Genomic DNA, 20,660 nt, shown 5'->3' with positions numbered 1-20,660 from the left:
TTTTTTTTTTTAAGTAGTTGATCAAAGAGGAGAAATGAGTGTTGTTGTATTTGACAGATGGGATTTATTTGTGCCCCACCCATGGGGCCCTGCACCCACCCTGGCGGGTGCTGGTGTGGGGTGGGAGCCCAAAGCACCCAGAGAGTGCACAAACAGGGGAGGGCTCGGGCACCTCGGAGCCTCACCTCCTCACTCCCGGGCTGTTTTACTTTCATCACTGTCCAGATCCTCACTGTCCTCTGTGTGTAGTGCATCCACATCCTCCTCTTCCTTCTCCTCGTCCTCTCGAGCCAGCAGCTTTTTGAAGACCTCATACTCCTCTGGGGTAGAGTGTGCCAGACTGGCCAGGAAGTCTTTCTCCGGGAGCTGAAGGATGTCCTTCAGTTTTGGGTTACTGGTTTGGGTCTGCCCTTTGTGTGGGGTCTCGTAGAGCCCCCGGCGCTCCAAGAAGACGTGCCGATTCCGGAGCTCAGCAAAGGGCATTTGGAAGAGCCGAGCCTTCACCATCTCCTTCTGCTGGACCCCCATTCTGAAGTAGGCGTACTGCAGGGCGGGACGGGGGGTGTCAGGCACAGCCCTACTCCCGCAGCCGGTTCTGGCAGGAAGGCGGGTCCCGGTCCTCACCTGGAACTGGTGATGGAGGGTGCGCGGCTCCTCCAGCAGGACGGTGGGGCAGGTTCCTAGCACTTCCCGCAGCTGCTCCGCCGTGAAAAGGCAGCGCTCCCGCAGCAGCCGCACCGCCGCCTCCAGCCTCTTCCGGGGCACGTGGAAGAGCTGGGGGCAGCGGCTCACCGCCCGCAGCAGCCGGCCTGCGGGCAGCACGTCAGCGGCAGGGCCCCGGTGTCCCCCCCGCACCCCCGCACGCTGCCCTACCTCCGTCCAGCCCCAGGCGCCGCAGCTCCTCGGCGCGCTCCCGGAGTCGCTCCGTGGGCAGCCGCAGCAGCGCCGGGCTCCGCTCCAGCAGCGCCAGGGCGGCCTCGGTGCTCAGCCCGAGCAGCAGCAGCTGCGCCGCCGCCGCCTCCCGGTGCTCAGGGCCGAGCCGGGGCTGCAGCGCCAGGAGCCGCCGGGCCTGCTCCTGGCTGAAGCCCATGGCCCGCAGCGCCGCCACCTCCCCGCAGCCGCGACGAGGGCACGGCCCGGGGGCGGCGGGGAGCGCCCGGCCCGGCAGCAGCGCCCTCCCCAGCCAGCCCGCCATGGCCGCGAGCTGGGCCCGGGACAGCCCCGCCGGGACAGCCCCGCCGCGCTCCGCCCCCGCCGCGGCCCGGCCCGAGCGGCCGCGATCCCGCCCCGGGCAGCGCCGGAGGACCGAAAGGAGGGGCGGGGTGCGAGCCAGGCCCGGCCCGATCCCTTCGGGCGCGTAGGGCGGGCTCGCTCGGGGCAGAAGCGGCCCGGTACGCGGGGGAGAGGGCGCGCAGAGCGCCTTGCTCGCTCCCATCCCCGCAGAGCCGAGCCGAGAGCGGCGCGGGCCGCGGGGCATCATCCCCACCGGGGCCAGAGCCGGGGCGCGGTGCCACCGCCGCGCTACAGAAGGCAGGTGAGGGCCGGTTGTTATGTGTTCGGATGGAGATAGCAGAGTCCAAAGTGGATTGAAAGCTAATCTTTAGTAATCAAGCCGAGTTCTGTTGCTTGTCTGCAGAGCTGGTGTCAGAAAGCAGCAGCAGCAGCCGGCAGAACCGGTGCCTTTTCCCAGCACTTCCTCCCAAGCAGCCTGACCTCGGCTGTGCTGTACCCCAAAATGTTCCTGTTACCCATGTCTCAACCGAATTCTCTTTACTGAATCTATTTTTTCTTCCCAATATGTTTGTCTCATCAAAATCGAGGAGTTTTCCTGGATACAGACAGGACTCTGATATTAAAAAAAAAGACACCACCAACCCACCCCTCCCACCCAAATCCTGCAATTACATGTCTAGTTTTGAGGCTCCTTTGTGCACGCATACTCCAGAAAACCAAAAGACATGTTATCATTCATTTATTCACTCACTTTTCAGAAAGATATATGAACTACATATAAAAAGTAAAATGAGCCAATAAAAATATATTCCAAGCTATGAACAATTTAAACAACATTAAAATCTTTGCTTCACATCTTTGAAACATGTCCTGGGTAAGAACAATAATAAACTGAGTATATGTGGGGATCAGCAGGTGACCTTCCAATGGGAACTATCCTGCTAACACAGCTCAGACTCCTCGAAGTCATCCCTGGATGAAGCTGCTGGCTCAGCAAACACCTCTTCCCAGGTATAATCAGCCAGGTTCACAGGCTGTCGCAGCCAAGGATGCTCTGCTAGCATAGCAAGAGTCATGCGCTGCTCTGGATCGGGGTGCAGGAGCCCGGCCATGAGATCCATGAGACCTGGGCAGAGACAGCAGAGGGATGGCTCAGGATGGACTTTAGGCAGGTTAGGAATGAGAGATATGGTCTATGTTCAAAGAACGACGAATCCCCCAAACTCTGCTGCATTGAGCAGCTTGTCAAATCATCACAGAACATAGTGGGGAGCACTTTTTCAGTCTTCCCCTTTATTTCTGGTGAAAAAACGCTGCTTATACTTTCCCAAGAGATCTGTTCCTTTTGAAAAGCAAATGGGAAGAGCTCACCTTCTGACACAGGGCGAGGAGGACACAGGACAGCTGCCAAGGCCTCCTCCAGCTCACAGAAAGGGTTCTCCCCAAGGACCAGGGTGTAAAGGGTGATGCCAAGCGACCACATCTCCAGCTCAGGGCCATGGTACCTGTGCAGAGATAAGCTTGCCTAAAATCAGATTGCCAGTACATATCTATATGCTAAAGGAAGTAAAAAGGGCATTGACAGCCCTTGTTTCCAATTTTTGTTTTAACATAGGAAGTTTGTGAGAATTCTAAGAAGGTTCTCATGTGCTTGAGGAGTCTGCATTGTTCTTCTCCAGAAAATAAAACCAACCAGAGAATAGCCAACCAGTTTCTGTTGATGAGTGTGTGTAACATGCACCCAACTTCCATATATGTAAGCTGCTGACAAGGACTTGCCCCTCCACCTTCTTCATCATCAGCCAAAACTATCAAGTAAACATTTAACTGGAAGAGCAAACACATCCTCCCAGCCCTTTCAAAACAAAAGTTTTTTGGAAATAACTATTAACTATCTCAATTCCATCTGAGAAAACATGCCAGTTCCTTCACACAGTACAAGGTGGAACTCCCAGGGCAGAGCTGCTTGCTTCACCTTTCATCTCATTCCCAGCAGGAATTTCCTCTCCTCCTTGCATTGCTTCTTCCCCCCACTCCATTACAAGGAGCTGCCTGAAGGACCCATGGAAACAGCTGTGAAGCAGGAGCAAGATACATCCAGGCACATAGCATTACAGCACGTGCCACCCCTGTGATGGGCAGGCTTCCTTGTGGAGCAGGTATGAGAGCACTGGCTGCCAGGTACAGAGCACTTGGAGAGGGAAAGAAGAGGGAAGAGAGCCAAGATTCAGGTAGCACAATCAAAACAGCAGCAAGAGATGCTGCAAGGGAAGAATCCTTGAGTCCCAAGGAGTACAAAAATCAGTGGGGAGATGAACAAAGATCAAACTGCAAAAATTCAAATAGAGGGAAGCATGTAGAAAAGAGGAGGACAGAGAGGATAAGAGTGGGAGGTTACAAAGCACAGACATGAAAGGAGAAGGTGCTATCAACAGCAATACTTGCTTACTCCACCTCTCTGAAGGAGCAGCTTTTGCTAGAGAAAGCCTGACAACAGATTTAGAAACAACTTTGTACATATTCAAGCTTTCACAACTTGATTTCTGTCACTACACTGCCCTACTTTGCATGCACTCAAACCTTCACAGTGACTTCTGCCACTGCAGTGCCTTAAATCTAGCTGCAGTTTCCCTGTGGTTAGATACTCTAGCAGTGTTCCAATGACACAGCAGCTTGGCTTCTCTGTTCCAGCCCTGCAAACGTGGGTTTTTTGGTGTGATGGCACAAAAATGACTTTTCAGAGGGTGACATACGGTTTGCCAGACAGCACTTCTGGTGAGCAGTATTCAATTGTCCCACAGAAGGTATAAAACAATTTCCCAGGTTCCAGGTAGGCAGCCGAACCAAAGTCCACTAATTTAATAGTGAAATCTTCAGCAATGACAATATTTTCATCCTTGATATCTCTGTGAAGGATGTTCCTACAGTGGAGATACCCAACGGCTGATACAAGCTGGAAGAGATGGAAAGAAGTTGGTGTTACTACACAGAGTGCCCTGGATAATTGATGTGGCATCACAGCTTTCCCAGAGTCACATTTTGGCTTGTTTTGACACTATCTAAACAAGATATACATCCTAATTATGGTAACTGGAAATGGCCTCAGGCCTGCCTGTCAGCATTGCTGCAGTGCTCTTGGAAGAGACACTTTAAAGAGCCTTTGCTGCTTCCCTCTCACAAATGTGCAGGAGGAGGGGATGCTGCAGTCATGATGTGATTGTGAGCATTGGAGCTCATTGCTACAATCCAGGAAGTTACTCTATTTTTACCCCAGCTTCATTTGGAGGGTTCTTTGGTTTCTCCAGGAGGATATTACTGTGTGCCTTCCATACTGCAGGATGACAAGGCATTTAAGAGCAAAGTTTGGTATTAATAATAGAATCATTCCTAAATTCCATTCTTCTTCCTGCACGACTCAGGCTTCAGTGCCATAATTAAGGATAGCATGAGAGTGATATCACCTTGGAGACGATCGTGACTCCTACCATGTTTTTAACAAGAGAAGCAGATGGCTGAGGGAGAAAAGTTTCTATTTATAATACAAATCTGCCTCTGCAGAGAAATGCAGTTCAGATCTGAGGGAACAAGACAGCCTTACCAACCTCAGGCTGAGTTAAGGAAAGGACCCATCACAAGGTTAAAGGGACACCTTTGGCTTCCATCTTCCATCAGCACCCCAGGTGAGGGCAGTGTGGGCACAGCAAGGGTGGGGGGGGGGGTTACCACGTGCACAGCAATTCCTGCATACCCTAGAGCAAGGAATTTACTCCAAAACTCATGAGGGGGAATTACTTAGGGACTGCTGCTGTGGTTAACTCACTAAACAAAGGGCAATTCAGCTCTCAGGCAAGCCCCTGACTCATGGGCAACTACCCTGAGTTCCTTTGCTTACGCCACGTTAAAATCCAAGATAATTTCTTGATTTAAAGAGCAGAGCTCTTTACTCCTGTAACCAATCTAAACTAAGCACTGAACTAAGTGAAAATGTGGCTTTTTGTAGGCTTAGGGCAGCTTCTGTGAGTTTTCCTCCTCCCTCAGAGGAAATGTGACTGCTACATGAACGGTGTCTGGGTGACAGGGGCTGTGTGCTGTCCTGATAACAGCTGAGGGGCCATGGCTCCACGGGAAACCCTCACAGGCAGTAAGGTCCTGGAAAGGCTTCTTTGTTGTTTCTAAGTAAACCTTAACAAGGTTTCTGCAGGTAGCATTTCAATCAGCCCTACAGAACAGCGAGGAAAGGTTCTGCAAGTATTGAGCACAACTCCAGTTCAGCACACCAGTTGATCAGCCAGTATTAAGTGAAACAGAGTCCTGGTTCTTACATTAACCAAGTCTTACCTGCATGCAGCAATTCTGCTCTCACCTGTCTGAATATATAACTTGCTAATGGCTCATCCAAGTTGGGCTGATTATCAATAAATGTAAAGAGGTCCAGACCAGATCCATGCTTCTCCATCACCAGTTGGAAGAAGCATTCATTTTCAAATACATCCAGCACCTATAAATAAAAGACCTGTTTAATCATGTGCTTCATCCTCAAAAACTGCCTTTTTTTTCTTTTTTTTAACGAACACTGCTCTCCTCTTGGAGATTTAACTGGCATATATTATAATCTTTAAAGTCTCATTTCACTGAGCACAAATGTTTCTTGAAAAGAGTACAGAATTAAAACTGGGAGCAGAATTAAATCCAAGAGGAATTCTCTTTCTGAAGAAAAAGAAAAAACAACTCCAAAATCAAAACCAACAACCTCAAAACAAAGAGGATGAAACAAGTGTCCAGATTATTTACTGAGCTAGTTCAGATGTGACATCACACTTCCAAGATATGCCTCTTATCTTGAAACAGCTTTTTTTCTGTTAAGAGTCACATCTTCAGAACAGTTTTGGGTAAAAGTGTGGAAGCAAGCAATAGTGTGCTGTGACACACCCTCCAAAACAAGGCAGGATAAACAGGTTATTTTCTTTCCTGAAAAGACAGACTCAATACAGGACACTTCACTCCTGAAGAGGAGCACAAGACACCCAGTATTCCAACAAACCACCTGATGCAGTGCAAACTGCACTAATTCCGAGTCACTGTACCTTAATGATATTGGGGTGCTGCAGCTTCAGCAGGATTGCAATTTCTTGAGTGACCCTTCCCAGATCAGGATCATCTACCCAGCAGTCCTCCAGCACCCTCTCCTTCCAGATGAACTTTACAACAACCTACACAGACAACAGGATTCAGCATCACCTGCCAAAGCATGGCTTTGAGTGTCAGGTAAGTGAATTTCTAGGAAATCTGTTAATGCCTCATATTACTAGAGGGATGGAAGTAACCCAGTGTGAATAGCTTATAGTATCTTCAAATGTGTTTAAACTAATTTAGTCCTAGAAGCCAAATGACACATAAATTGAATGTTTTCATTGCTGCTCTGAATTCCAAAGGCTTTGACAGGCCAGCTCTCTTATCAACCAGTTACAGCAATGGTGGCTTCTGGCACATGGGTGCAGTGGAGGGAAATGAGCACTTAACATCCATGCAAGAGAAAACACCAGAGCTTGTCTCTCAGCACCCAAAATACTTCTCCTGATAAAGAGGAGTTGCCATAATCTCAACATGTCTACTCCCCATTCCTGAGTCATGGCACAACAAAGATTTTGAGGTCTGCCATTCTCTTTCATAGAGACAGAAGACTAAAAGCTATAATTCTGTTAAGATTAATGTCTACTTCTTTCAACAGGTTCAATTAGCTACATTCATTAGTGCATTAGCTCGTTCTGCACCTGCTGTCTCAGGTAACATCCCTACACTACATCAGTGCAAATGTTCTGCTATCCTGTTTCTATTACAGATGTCTGTTTAAACAAAGCAAAACCCCAAACTACCAAAGACAAGCTTTTGACAAGTGTAGTGTTGACAGAATATGAATGCTCTAACCTTTCAGTTTTCATCCTAAATTGTTATTGCAATAGAGCTAGAAGAAATACTTCACCTCCTGGTGATCTTTCTTGCCCCTGGCACTCCAGACAAAGCCGAAAGAGCCTTTGCCAATAAGACTGAGAGTGCTGTAATTTTTTGCATATTCTCCCTCACATGCTTTCAATCCTTCAAGATCTTCAGCTCTTCGGGAATTGTTGAAAAGTGAAGCTGATCTGATGGCCTAAGTACGTATATATCAGTTACAATAGCAGGAAAAAATGAGCAAGCCACAGAATGACATTCATAAAATGAGTAAATACTGAAAAGAACATACACATCTGCAAGAACAGATAAAAGGAGAAATCTTTGGTTCTCATAGTGAGAACTGTACTCCTTGAGTATCCTGCAGTTTGGAACTGCATTGTTCAGACTGGAAAGGAACTACAGAACTACTATTTTGTAACCAGAAGTGTTACAAAATAGCAATTGAGATTTTGTTTTAATATCTATTAAAAAAGTAGGGAAACAAAGAAACAGCAACATCCACCCCACCAACTCATGTCATTAATTTGAAAAACATCTTGACTTTAGCTTCAGCTTAACAGTCAAACAAGGAGAGAAATGCTCAATATTCAAAGGTAGGATGTCTTACTTCTCCAAGACTTTTAGTAGAAAGATCAGCAACAGATTGGGCAGAGTTTGCTAGGCTGGCAAGCAAATTCTGAGTCTCTTCTACTGCTTCCTTTTGGCTCTGTGAAATGTCTTTCACCACCCAGACACAGAAAAGTACAGTGGGATCCTGCAGTTCTGCACATTTCACCTCGAAGAGGATGCCTGCAGAAACAGGTGAGGAAATTAAAATGGTAGAATGTAACTTTAGTGTTGAATAAGACCGCAGACATTTTAGGACAAAATTCTGAGCTCTTGACAAAAAGTTCAGAATTTGGGGAACACTTGCTCAGTAAAGAATCATCAGAGGGGCTGACAGCAGCACAGCTATTCTAGAGGTACCTATCAGCTACCTCCAGAGCTCCCACCTCCAGCAGAGACTTGTCAGTGTCCAACTGTGATTATTCATTTCACACTGTTATTCTAGATTACATAAAAATGGGGATTTTATTCTACAAGCCACTGAATGCAGATGAAGGAGTGAATGAAACAAATTCCATTATACAATTCTAATGCAATTTACAGTTTTACAGTGGAGTTTGTATTTTCTGTTCAGAAAAGGTTATCAGGTTCAAACTTTTTAATCATGTTTTGACAGTATTTCTGACTTTTCAGTAGGGATTAATTTCTTATCAAATTCGTATTTTATACCACCTCCTTTTCTAATATCCTCTGGGTACACTTAAATACCATTTTTTCTTCTAGATGTTTCTTCCTTCCTCTCCACTGTCAGCTTTTAACCAGAACCATCTGCATTCTGCAAAACTGTGGGTGAAAAGGAGCACCCCAATAAGAGTTTGGGAAGGGGACAAGGTTTCACTTACTGAATTGTGAACCATCTCTGTGACAGCAGTTCCCAATGTAGCTGCCTTCCAGAATCTCCCAGGTCAAAGGAGCTGCTGGGTTTAGCCTGCCTTCTTGTTTCACTGGGGTTGATGTTACTTTTATCTCCATATTTTGCTGCCTGAGCACCTGGCAGTGTTCTTCAGGCCTACGTTTGCTTTTCAGGGGATTTCTGTTGGAGTTGTCCCCCACAGTTTCTGCAAGGGTTTCAGGTTTCTCAGGAAATGCTTTGGAGGATTCCTCAGAGTTTTGTAAATGCCTTCTGGAGGCCAGCCACCCAGAATCAGCTTCTGTGGCAACACCACTCAGCTGCTGCTTTCCTTGATGAGTGCAAAAGGCACCGTTTGGCTCAATTAGCAGATTGGAGTCCACCGCATCACAGCAACACGCTCCTGCAAGAGCTGCAGGAACACCTAAAGAATTGTCTGAGTTCCCCTTGACACCATTATTCAGACCCAGTACCTCAAGACCAGAGCAAATACAGTTCAGTTCAGATTCTTGGGCACCTTCAGAGGTTGTGGCAGCTCCTGGTGCAGAAGCACTGTGACCTGTTTTATTTCCTGAGCAAACATCACAGACAGTGTTTCTTTCATGCGCAAAGAAGGTCGAAGCATCATTTAGCAGGCAGTTGTCAACAACAATGTGCTGGCGGCTGGAATGTTTTGCATCACACATCAAGTTTGTTTTTGACACCTGCCCTGGAACCATGCGGCTTTTAAGGTCTTGTCTGCAGTTCAGTGCTGTCCCAGGCCATGGCTCATCCACTGTTGGTGTTCCAGGTGAGTTACAAGTAACTTCAGAAGGCAGCTTCACTGGGTCACAGGATGATGCATTTAGATTGTCTTCTGGTCTGGAACAAACAGGCAACCAGGCAACAGTTACTGCAGGAGATACTGCACTGTGACTGCTTCTTCCTGGAGTCTCCGTGTTCTGACCTAAATCCCACTGTTCTGAGTCAGATGATGTGAGAGAGCCTTGCAGAGAGCATCTTGTGAGAATTATTTGATCCTGAAGTTTCCACTGTTCTATACTGTTCCACTGCTCTGATGGTGTCAAGCCAGCTTTTGGGATAAGGCTCTCTGGTGGGCTGACAGCCCACTGGTAGCAAGGCTGTCCTCACTGCAAAGACTCAGAGCTATCAGTGACATCATGATTACAAAAGAGTAAGAAAACTGTCCTACCCTATAATACCCACTTAAATATGGTCACTAGTTAAAACCTGGACCAATAGTTTTATTTCAAGTTCAAAAGCAAAAGGCAGAAAGCTGTTTGCACAGGCATCCAAAATCCTAACAAATTCACCAAAGAAGAGCAGGTACACTCGGATGGCACTCTTCCCCTATGGATAATTTCCTACTTTAGCCTAATTTCTGAATATAGATCATAAACCATTTACCACCACAAAAAAAACTAATACACATGGCAGGTGTTTTCCCAGTTGATGGGGGTGACTGAATGGCCACAGACACCAATGGAAAGAATGGTCTTATTTTACTGTTAATGTTGAGGCAAAACAGAGGTAAAAGGATACATCTGATAGAACAATAAGCTTATTACTTGCTCAGCTTTATCAACAAGCAAAAATAAGCAAGGTGATGCATCTAATCATTACTGCATGAGAGAGAATAAGAACAGTGACTGAGAAAGATCCATCACCAATTGCTTAAATACTTTACCATCACCCAGAGTCTGCAATTGCTGGGGAGCCCCTTTTTTCAGTGAGGACCTGGAGAAGTCTTCCCAGCAACTGGGAAAATCCTATGCTGTGTGTCCACTTTTAGGTGAGGTCCCCAAGTTTGCCCAAAAAAGGGGTCCAGCTTTTATAGGCCCAAATCAAACAGTCCAAATGACTTGTTTACCTTTTTGTGCAGAAAACATCTGGTTCTGACAGCCCACTTTCCAACCAGCCAGGGCCAGGGCCAGGGCTGGGAGGGTTTTTCCTAAAATATTCTACTAACAAGCCCCTGGGGATATCAGTTGGGAGGATTTCTGAATGTATCTTACACAAGGTTATACAAACGGCTCTACAGCAGCAGGTTTGGCATTAAGAACAACTAATAGAAATGTTTTGATCATCTATTTTTAACAAAAGAACCTTGATGGTATCGACAGCATCATGCTCAAGATACATCTTGTAAGTCAATTTGGTGCTTAGGCCTGCTGTTCAGGCCTTAACATATCAGCAGGGCACTTCCAGTCCTGAAAACAGAAGATCCCTGGTGTGTCCACAGGAGATGGATGTCTCCATCAATCAGGGTTTACTGAAGCCCATAGCACAAGGTATTTTGCAAACATTTCCATTAGTAAAAATGCAGCATAGAGAAACAATGAAGCAGAGCACTTACAATCCAAGTATGATATGAGAGATGTAAATCAGGAGAGTACAAAAAATGACATTATCAGCCACTAAAAAATGCAGCAAAAACTGTGCTGTAATAGTCTATACCTTAAAATGGATAGTAAATTTAGTAGTAAAGCTTACTGAAGGTTAGAATTGTTAACGTGGAAGGGTTAAAATTTGACTTCAGGTAGGCTGTGAGCATCATATATGTACTTCTACAGAATTTCTAACCTTGTAACAGGAAAAAGACCTGGAAATGTGCAAGAAAAAATGGCTGGGCTTCAGTAACCCAGTAGCCTGTTTTAATGGATGACCTGACAGTTGCACCAAGCACCAGAAGGAATAACACTTAGAATTCCCTCCAGGTACCCTGACTTCAGTGCAACACCAGCTGGAAGGAAATAAACATCCACTATTTATGATTAGTGAAGACAGAGCCTAATTACCTTTCCTAGTCTGGATGAAACATTTGGTTCCCTTTAGAGCTGGAATTGCTGTAACTTTACAATGGTAGGTTGTGCAGATCTAAATAAAAATCTAAGGTAGGTCCAGCTCAGCCTCTCTTGCACTCAGATTCTAAAGACAGCAAACATGGAAGGCCCTTGCTACACCTTCCCACAGACATCACACAGGTGAAAAAATCAGCTTTTGCTGGTGATTGCCAGCACAGCTCTTCATTTTCCCAAGTGAATATGCAGTCTATGAAATGCCTACCTATTAGTGGGGGTGGATGCTGCTTCAGGAGGTGAGGGAGGAGAAAAGAAACCGGTCCCATTCTTTTGCTCATTCTCATCATGTATTAATTTGTCACCTTCGTGTTGTTGTTCCAATTTCTGCTCTTCATCTCTTGACAGAAGGTGTGCTAAAGATGCAGCCAAGAAGCTGCTCTCTGTACCAAATAGGAAACAAAACCACACCAACTTAAATGTTTATGTTTAGGCTTCAGAGGCTACAGTGATTAAAAATAAACTTGGAACTGCCTTGGTCTGTCTTTTCCCTAAGGAACTGAGTATAAAAGGCTTGATTGAGGCAAAACAGTCAAAATATGAGCATTCCACTCTACTTTGAGAAATCACCACATGCAGGAATCTACATGTTTTAGGGCTGCCAAAATTTGCTTTTCTATCAAAGTTCTTTGGCAGATATTGGTATCATTCCTTAGCTACTTGAATTGAAGTTCAGAGACCTAGAAAAGTGCCAGTAATGTAAAGAGACTGAAATTAAAATGATCATACAGCAGCAGCAGCATTAAAAAAAAAAAAAGCCCAAACCACATGTATCCAGCCCATTCCAAACCTATATAATGAAAAGGTTTGGACTGGATTTATGTAACTCACTGAAGCTGTATGATAAAAAAAGAGTCTAAATGTGTTTGAAAGAAGAGGAGATGAAGTTCTGTCCTTTCCCAGTGACAAAAGATCAGAAGAAAAACATGAGTTTGGAAGATGAAGTAATCCAAGTATTGTTGCTGCAGAAGAAGATAACAAAAGAACAAATTTAGATTTGAATCTAGAACAATCCTTTAATCAGTAATGGCAGAGTGCCAACAATGCTTCCTCACAGAAGAACTGAACTACTCCTAGATTAGGGGCATCATTTCATCAAAGAATTACCTAAGAAATTGTACACTACTAACTCTTCTTTGTTCCAGTAGGGTGCATTGGTTTCAGCACAGACGTGCATTTCTAAGCAAAGACAAAAAGAAAATAGGGGGAAAAAAACAGAGACAAAACCAGCATAAAAGGTCTCTTGTGATATGGACAAAAGCATGAACTTGCTGGTGTTCTCTCTGTTGGGCAGAGCTAGCTGGAAAAGACAGATATGGAAACACGAGGCTTCTTTGCTTCTGTTTATTCATGCTGTGTTCAGAGAAGTAAAATTTTGATAAATTCTGATGCAAACTGCATCAGAAGAATGTGACGCTTCCCTGATTGAAACACAGCAACCATAACATTGAATATTAGCCAGCAGCACAAGCCTATTCAGAATATTAGATTTTTCCCTTAAAATATTAATCCTAAGTAGCTACAGCTCCACTGCAATACAGTCACAAAAGCTGTGTTTTATACATTTTAAAATACCACAGGGTCCTAGCAGGGGAGGGAGGGAGGGAGGGGAAGTGCTTGTTAAGTACAAAGCATTCTCTATTCTCACTGTAATTTCCAAATTGGATATTCGGTTCTATCTTCTTGGCAACAAAAGAGAGAAACTCAATCTTAGGTGAACGATTCTCTTTACCTGAGGTTGTAGTGGAAACCCAATTTAAAAACTGCATGGAGGGACATTGCTTTTATGAAGAATGTTTGTAGGTGAACCTCTTGTCTCTGCTCATTTCCCCTTGGTTACAGCAGCCAGAGCCAGCTGTATGGCAGGCACTGACACCTCCAAAAAGGCACTCACCTTCTGTCCCTGTGGAATTATCCAGAGGAGGTAAAGGCAAAGAACAGCCACTGCTTCTTTCCATGTTGTTATAGAAACCAGGGATCAGGAATGTAATGTTCTAAAACAAAGAACAAAACCTTATAAAGCTAAGCCAAGTCTCACAGGATGGGGGCAAATGCTAACAATCTGTGTCTGTGAACCTGATTCTCACAGATAGCCAGGAAAAAGTGATCCACATGACCAGTGGAGAACACAGAACTGTGCAGCTTGCTTTGGGCTACTTGAAATCCATAGTAGCTCCTCAGCACTGCAAGTCTTAGCAATTACAGCACGGGAATTCACGTGTCATCCTACACCTCACGCACAGAACGTGTGGAACACAGGGGTTCTGTGATGGCAAGGAGTGTAAAAGACAACTTCACAATTCCAGTGGATATGCTGCCACATGTATCAGTCTTCTGTGAGGATTTAAACTTCTTATCTTACCTTTCCCAACAGATCTTTCTTCTCATAGCCAAAGAGCATTAAAGCAAAACTATCCGAGATGCCGCAGATGATTCCATCTGACTGGACAGTAATGAGACCACTGATGGTGGAGAAAACCACAACTGTAGCAGAGTACTGATAGCGTGGGAGAGAGCCTTCTGCCTGTGGAATCTCATCTTTCTGCACTGCTGCTTGCTCCTCCTCCAGATGGCTGACTTCCAGCTTTAAACTGAGAGGAAACATGTTACCCTCTCTGGATTGGCCTGCAGCTCGCTGGATCCTGAGGTTCTAAATTAAAGCAAAACAACCAACTCAAACAGAAAACCTCTAACCAAACGTCTTGGGTTTATTTCATTATTCATATAAAATTACACAGGAATTCTCAGGAAAAGGAGCAGGAAAAGAAAAAGGAACCAATCTTGTGAATATCAAAATGAACAACATCTGGATTTTTAAGGATTTGGAATCCAGTGTTGAACCACTATATAAATATCCTGAAGATGAAGACCAGTCCATGCTGCAGCTTTTCAACAAATTAGGCATTCATAGAAGGCCTCCTTCAACTCCCTATCTGCCCATTTTCATGGCATTTGCAAGACCTGGGTATTCTTTCACTCCTCAGACAGACATAACTGAAATGAATTCTAAGAATCAAAGAATTAAAAGGAATCCTAAAGAGCTGACAGAGAGAGCATGGTGTCTTACAAAGCTAGGATTGGAGAAAATTGTCTTTCATCAGGACAGATTCCAGTGAGAGGTCAGGGCATGGTCTCATCCCTAGTTGGGAACTCTTCAGACAGCAGCTCCACAAGAAAGCAGCATACTCTTTTCCAGGGGAACCAGGCTTTCCTCTGAAATGCTTTCTTCTGTTATGTAAGGAGGGAAAACAGCATGCACATGTACTCCAAATGGGAAGGCTATGGAAGAATGAGGTTGGTGCTTACACTATACCTTTGGGATTTTTTTGCCTAGAGGAGGGATCTGCACAGAAGGAATCAGGTCCTTTATGTGGAGTCCAACTACTGTTTCCAATGTTGGGTAGCCATGGAGATGGGCATAAAGGAGATCACACGATGTAATTTTTCCCTGGGGAGGAAAATTTACAAGATTGTTAAAATTTTAACATTTTAGCCACAGTCCACTCAATACTTTGACAGTGGTTTCTGCACTTATCTAAGCAACGGCAGGAAATTTCATTCTGCAGTCCTCTGGTGGACACAACTCACTCAGTGAAAGCAGACACAACATAAACCAATATTCCCATATCACTGTGCAGGGAGCCTGCCCTTTGCCCAGGAGAGAGGCAGAGGTGTCCAGCACTCCTCACAGAACTGCTCCTCAGCAAGACGATCCTTTCACAAGGGCATCCATAACCCAGATTATCAACCCCCTGCCAAACAGACACTGTTGAAGTGTAAGATGTCCCCTGAGGAGAAAGAGTGTATTTTTATGTGGGTTGTCAAACATGTCAAGGTGAGCCCCACCAGAAATCCACGCACAGGTCCTGCATGCACAGCCCTGGTTTCAGGCCCTGCCATGGACACACTCCATGTTCACAACCAGTGACCTGTGCCTGCTGCCTTTCAGACACCTTCCACTCACACACAAACTCTCACAAACTGCAGTCTCGTCTGATTGTTAGGAAAACACTTACGTCAACAGTGAAGGAAACAGAAGCTGAAAGTCTTTCCACTGGTTCCAGCACAACCACACAACGCTGGGTGTCCTTGCTTCTTATCTGCCTCAGCCAGACTGAGACAGGGATCTTCTCGTTGAGGTGGCCAATAACATCCACCTTTCCACCAGATTCAGAAATGGAGACATGACTTACTGAGACTGTGGTTACTCCGCAAGAATTTCAAACGGGTAAAATTCTGAGCCAAGATAGCTCCCTATCATTATTAGAAAAACTTAATTTCTTGACTACTTACTAGTATTTTATGGGAAGAAACACAGTTTTAATACAGAGATGAAAAGGTCTGAAAATAAATTACTGATCATACACAAAATGTTGTTACTTTTGTATCATCTCTCCCTGCCTCTGGAAGTCTAAAGGCACAGACTTCAGAATAATAAATGTGCCACTCTAACAGCTTGCATTCAGTGAGAAGTGCCTCTCAGGGATGCCTTATTTAAGGGATGTCCCATGGTGCTAATGAACACTCCCCATTAGTAACACAGTTCTCACTTTCAGCTGCAAAGCCAGCAGTTTAATTTCTTATGGGAGGAGATTATTCTCTGATCAGAAAATGTTTCTTTATCTTACTGCCTGCAAGGCTCATATCAAGCCTTTCATGATTTTTATATGATCTTGACAGAATGGGTTTATGACTTACACAGTGACTCCTATAAAGTATATAAGTGCCTCTGTCTGACGTTTAATTTTAATCTCTGGTTTCACTGAATCAAACTTGGCCCCATCCCATATCCAGCTGAGGATTCGGGAAGATAAGGCTCTGAGATACCAACAATTTCAGTTCAAAAATAACACACCAGAAAGAATATGAGCTCGTTTTCCAAGGATTCTCTAGAGAAAACTCACAACAGCAGCAAAAGAAAATAATATGGAGATTTTGTCACACAGTTCTCTTATAAACAACCCCATTCTAGGCAAAATATCAATTCCACTCTTTTGCACCAGCTATGGTGTTTTGGCACAGACATTGCACAGTATTTCACTGGCTTGTACCTTTATAATATGCACAATCCAAATTAAGATAATTTAAAATATATTCTTAAGGACCAGACAACTGGGAACTCTTCCACAATAGAATTTTTTCCATCTTAAGCAGTTTTTAAAAATTCTAATGTCTTTTAAGTTCTGATTTCATCAAGTCACGGTGACTGTGTGTGTTGACAGCTGCGAGGTTCTCATGGGTGTCCCCTTAAATCATCTTTTGCCCACATCTGCAAACTTTTAAACCAAACAGTTCTGCAAATGACATAACTGCCAAATGCCCACAAAATTAAATATATCAGGAAATTATAGAGAAAATGTTAAAAAAAAATACATCCCAAACCAAAGCCTACAAAAGCACTTTATGTGGTGGGGAATATTTCCTTGAACATTTCACATACCACAGTTCCTGAAACCACTGATGAACACTCAGAGGTTTCCAGGTACTCCTCACCCACTGCTTCCCATGCCTCTTGACCAGATCTGGATATCAAGTGGGACAGCTTTTGACCAATGAGTTCCTGACTACTGCACCCAAGCAACTTGCAAGCTCGGTCATTGGCCACTAGGATCTAGAAAAGAACAGAAAAAACCAAACCTAAACAAAGAATAAAAGCTGGACATTTTTTAAAGAGCTCATTATCTCCTCAGGTTGTTGCTTTAATGTCTTATAATATCCCTTCCACTTGGTGGAAACGAAATGGTTCTTTAGAATTCTGAGTTCATTATAGATTCTTATTCTAGGACTTATCCCTTGCCCACACATCTTTGTGTGCTTTTGAGACATTGCTTTCCTTTTAGGTTTCCTGCTTTAACTGTAAACAATGACATCCATGGAGGCAAGACTACAAAGCTGTATTTGCAAGCAAAGCCCAGGCAAGCCACAAAACTGTATCCAAACTCAAAGGTGTGCAGGGATCACACCAGTCATTGGTAGACTGGAGGCTGTGCAATGGAGCAAGTTGGGACTCAGAGTCTTTAAAGTAGGCAAACCCGAGCTGTCAGTTCAAGCTAAAAAATGGCACAGCTCTTCAAAGTTTTCAGGACCCAATTTTAGATTCCTCTCAGGACAGAAGCAGAGAAATTCTTTCCCTCCCAATGCAAATGAAATATTTACTGGGGCAGATAACTCTTGTGCCACCACAAACACATTTCAGGGTTGGTACTTTACAGAGAGAAGGCTTGAAGCACATTCTGCTCTTCCTTTCTTCTCTCATGTCACTTCAGAGCTGTATTCTTACAGAATCATTGAATCACAGAATGGTTTAGGTTGGACAGGACCTTAACCACCATCCACTTCCACCCCCCTGCCATGGCCAGGGACACCTTCCACTAGACCAGGTTGCTCCAAGCCTTATCCAGCCTGGCCTAGAACATTTCCAGGAATGGGGAGTCCACAACCTCCCTGGCCTGTTTGAAAAAAGACTCGATACACCCTTGCTTCTGCTATTGTATTTTTTGCCAACTACTCATAAATCAACTCATCAATCTTTAGAAGACTACTGAGCTGGAGCAGACTACAAAATCCCTTCATGATACCCTGATTACCTGCAGATACACGAAAGAAAACCAGTCCTTTTAGCCTGCTATCACACAACCTGTACCAGTTATGGGGAGCTTAGTGCTGCAGGTTCTGCTGTGAATACCTCTGTTGTGCTGGCATCCACGGTGAAGATGGCTTGGTTTGGGTTGCGTGCAGCAGCCGGGAGGTGCTGGCTGGATTCCTCCACAGCTGGGGTGTGTAAAAAGGAGCAAGAAGCAGAACTTCCAATGGAAGAAGAGAGAGAGGCAGAATCCCACTGAGCCCATAAGTTACCAATTTTGTTGCTACAAATGTTACGAGCTGTCAGAGAAGACGAACAGTAAGAGCTCCCCTTCTCCCCTGTGGAAAGATAAAGGTCAGCAATGTTGCTGTAACAGTCTACTACAGGAGTATCAGAGGAACGAATTTAAAAAAAAAAGCTGTCATCTGAAGCAACTGTCAAGTAATTCCAAAATGCATGTTTCTAGATTTTTTAAGAAACTGCAAGAAAATAAAATCAGTGAAACTAAAGAATACAGAAACTATTCTAATAAATGTATCTTTCTGAATCACAGCCACTGGAACACATAAACTCAGTCCATAGGCTAAAACGACTTGCCAACATCCATAAGTTTTAACCAGACCAGTTAACTTCTATTTTTTTACTTAGCAGTTTTTAAAATGTTTTGAAATCTCTCAAATTAAAAATGCAATAGTCATTAAATAATTGCAGTAAGTGCTCAAGCCCTTATTAACAACTGCATTAGTTGGAAGCCACTTAATCAACTCTTCACAGTGTGTGACATTGAATTACCTGTGTCCACACCAGTTTTAAGCTATGCAGTGCCAAGTGATTGTACTAAAATTTTCAAAGGTTCTGCCTGTAAAAAACATTCCTCTGAGAAGAAGTGGTATCTGCAGCCCAATGCCATTGGCCCACTCCCAAATCAGTAAGCAGCTTTGAAGGTTTAGGAATACTGGAAGAAGCATTATGAACAACTCATCACAAGGACATTTATGCACTGTATGCAGCATGAATGTGCTCACCACGGGGAGACACTTATCTGGACACACTGTAAACTGCAAAGTTCTTCCCATCCTGACAGAATCCAACACAACAACATCTTTCTCCTCACTTGGAAATTTTTTGTGCTTTAGATAATTATACAAGATGGGAGAATGGTCCGGTGGCAGCCAATATAGGTTGCCCAAGGACAAGTATAAATGCAGAGCACCTATCCAGTAATGTTTTCCCTATAGGCTCTCCCAGCCTGCAGTAATCCAGGGCTCAGGTGCTTACTGAACAAGTGCATCCTGGCTGATACTTATTGCTGCTACCTCTACGTATGAGGAAGGGGAAGAGGAATATCTGAAACTGCCCAAAAGCTTCATCGGAACTCAGTCTCACAATACTGTGCTCACCAGGCAGTGATGCTCCAAGCTGACAGAGCCCAGAGAGACGATTTTTCCTGCTTTTGTTGCCCCAGGGGAAGGATCTACTTAGCTTATCAGAGTCACTCAAGCAAGTAAGGACTAAGCCTGCTGATGAAGACAGAAGGCCCCCTTCAGAGGGGCTATAAGCCTTAGCTGCCATGATCGCGCTCTGGTTGCCACGCCACACCTAGGGAGCCACCATCTGCAACAGAAACAAAGGACACTGAGTCAGACCCACAGCAGGGACTGATGCTGGCAGGTAACGATGCCTTCGAACCCAAGCCACAGCCCTGTAAGCTACGGCAAAATGCTCCTTCTTGAGCGCCCTGCTCTATGTTTGGTCTGTGTGGTTATTACCCAAAGGTGACTACTGACTTAGCATCCTGCACGGGTGAGGGCTCGAGCCCGCTACGGGATTCACTTAAGAGATGGATTCGATGATCCTTCTGGGTCCCTTCCAACTCAGACAAGTCTGCAGGACACGTGTGACCGACAGGACGCCGCCACCACATTTCTTTCTGTCAGAGCTGCTGAGCACCCGGCCAGCACCCTCTCCCCCCGCCCGCACCCCCGCCACCAGTGGCCCCCACCAGGACAGGGGGGCCGGTCCGCTCACAGCCACGGCCGCGGCTCCTCACGGCGGCCCGCCACAGCCGGAGGGCGCGAGGAAACGGCAGGCGGGACTCAGCAGCCGCGGCACCCAATAAGCAAAGGCGTTGTGAGAGCGGCACGGAGAGGAGCAAATGGGACGCCAGCGCGGGAGCAGGCAAAACAGACCGAGCGCCCGGGAATTCGTTGCTCCCGCCAGCCTCCCCTTCCCCGCCGCCGCCACACGCGGTGCCCCGCGCTCCGGGCCGTCGGCCCGAGGCAGCGCGGCCGACCTGCTCCGGGGGCGGAAGGCTGCAGGTAGAAGGCCCTTCCGCAGGACGATAGTTATCCTCCGAAGGATTTGTAGGCGGAAGGACGAGGCCGAAAGCAGCGCGTAACGCGTCCGGCCCGAGGCGCTGGTGGAGGGGGAGCAGGTCCCGGCCTCCTCGGCCCCCTCCTGCAAAGAACTACAACTCCCAGGAGGCCGCGGGGCACAGCCGGCACGCGTGCGGGCGGGGCGCTGCCCCTCCCCCTGGGCGCGCCGCCTGCGGGCGATTGGCTGCGGCGCGGCGGCACCG

At 45.7% G+C, this 20,660-nt stretch overlaps 2 protein-coding genes across 3 annotated transcripts; both read right to left on the bottom strand.

Moving 5' to 3' along the window:
• Positions 1 to 44: 44 nt before the first annotated feature.
• On the bottom strand, positions 45 to 1,212 carry MTERF4 (mitochondrial transcription termination factor 4). The gene is made up of 3 exons (XM_048314188.1): positions 874 to 1,212; positions 625 to 809; positions 45 to 543 (listed from the first exon to the last, which is right to left on the bottom strand). Exons 1-3 carry the CDS (start codon positions 1,193 to 1,195, stop codon positions 190 to 192), a joined length of 861 nt encoding a protein of 286 aa, XP_048170145.1. The 5' UTR covers positions 1,196 to 1,212; the 3' UTR covers positions 45 to 189.
• Positions 1,213 to 1,955: 743 nt separating this feature from the next.
• On the bottom strand, positions 1,956 to 20,587 carry PASK (PAS domain containing serine/threonine kinase). Of its 2 annotated transcripts, none has more exons than XM_048314361.1 (17): positions 20,376 to 20,587; positions 19,483 to 19,696; positions 18,185 to 18,420; positions 16,940 to 17,110; positions 15,516 to 15,656; positions 14,813 to 14,947; positions 13,862 to 14,149; positions 13,394 to 13,493; positions 11,708 to 11,882; positions 8,634 to 9,502; positions 7,793 to 7,974; positions 7,214 to 7,381; positions 6,318 to 6,443; positions 5,597 to 5,731; positions 3,987 to 4,186; positions 2,605 to 2,738; positions 1,956 to 2,359 (listed from the first exon to the last, which is right to left on the bottom strand). In XM_048314361.1, the coding sequence occupies exons 2-17, from the start codon at positions 19,652 to 19,654 to the stop codon at positions 2,175 to 2,177; spliced, it is 3,417 nt and encodes a 1,138-aa protein (XP_048170318.1). In that variant the 5' UTR covers positions 19,655 to 19,696; positions 20,376 to 20,587; the 3' UTR covers positions 1,956 to 2,174. The 2 variants fall into 2 exon arrangements, with proteins under 2 accessions (XP_048170318.1, XP_048170319.1); XM_048314362.1 differs by having other exon boundaries at positions 20,085 to 20,376.
• Between the last annotated feature and the right edge of the window lie 73 nt (positions 20,588 to 20,660).

Source organism: Corvus hawaiiensis, chromosome 10, assembly GCF_020740725.1.
Source record: "Corvus hawaiiensis isolate bCorHaw1 chromosome 10, bCorHaw1.pri.cur, whole genome shotgun sequence".
Classification (NCBI taxonomy): Eukaryota; Metazoa; Chordata; class Aves; order Passeriformes; family Corvidae; genus Corvus; species Corvus hawaiiensis.
The sequence above is the reverse complement of the archived record's forward strand: the minus strand, read 5'-3'. Positions and strand labels throughout refer to the sequence as shown.

Coding starts and splice junctions, on each gene's coding strand:
- MTERF4 (XM_048314188.1), bottom strand. CDS start 1,195: ATGGCGGGCTGGCTGGGGAGGGCGCTGCTGCCGGGCCGGGCGCTCCCC. Junction 810..873: donor GCGCCTGGGGCTGGACGGAG/GTAGGGCAGCGT, acceptor TGCTGCCCGCAG/GCCGGCTGCTGCGGGCGGTG. Junction 544..624: donor CCCTCCATCACCAGTTCCAG/GTGAGGACCGGG, acceptor CCCGCCCTGCAG/TACGCCTACTTCAGAATGGG.
- PASK (XM_048314361.1), bottom strand. CDS start 19,654: ATGGCAGCTAAGGCTTATAGCCCCTCTGAAGGGGGCCTTCTGTCTTCA. Junction 18,421..19,482: donor GCTTGGAGCATCACTGCCTG/GTGAGCACAGTA, acceptor ATCTTTCCACAG/GGGAGAAGGGGAGCTCTTAC. Junction 14,150..14,812: donor TAGGCAAAAAAATCCCAAAG/GTATAGTGTAAG, acceptor GCTTTAATTTAG/AACCTCAGGATCCAGCGAGC.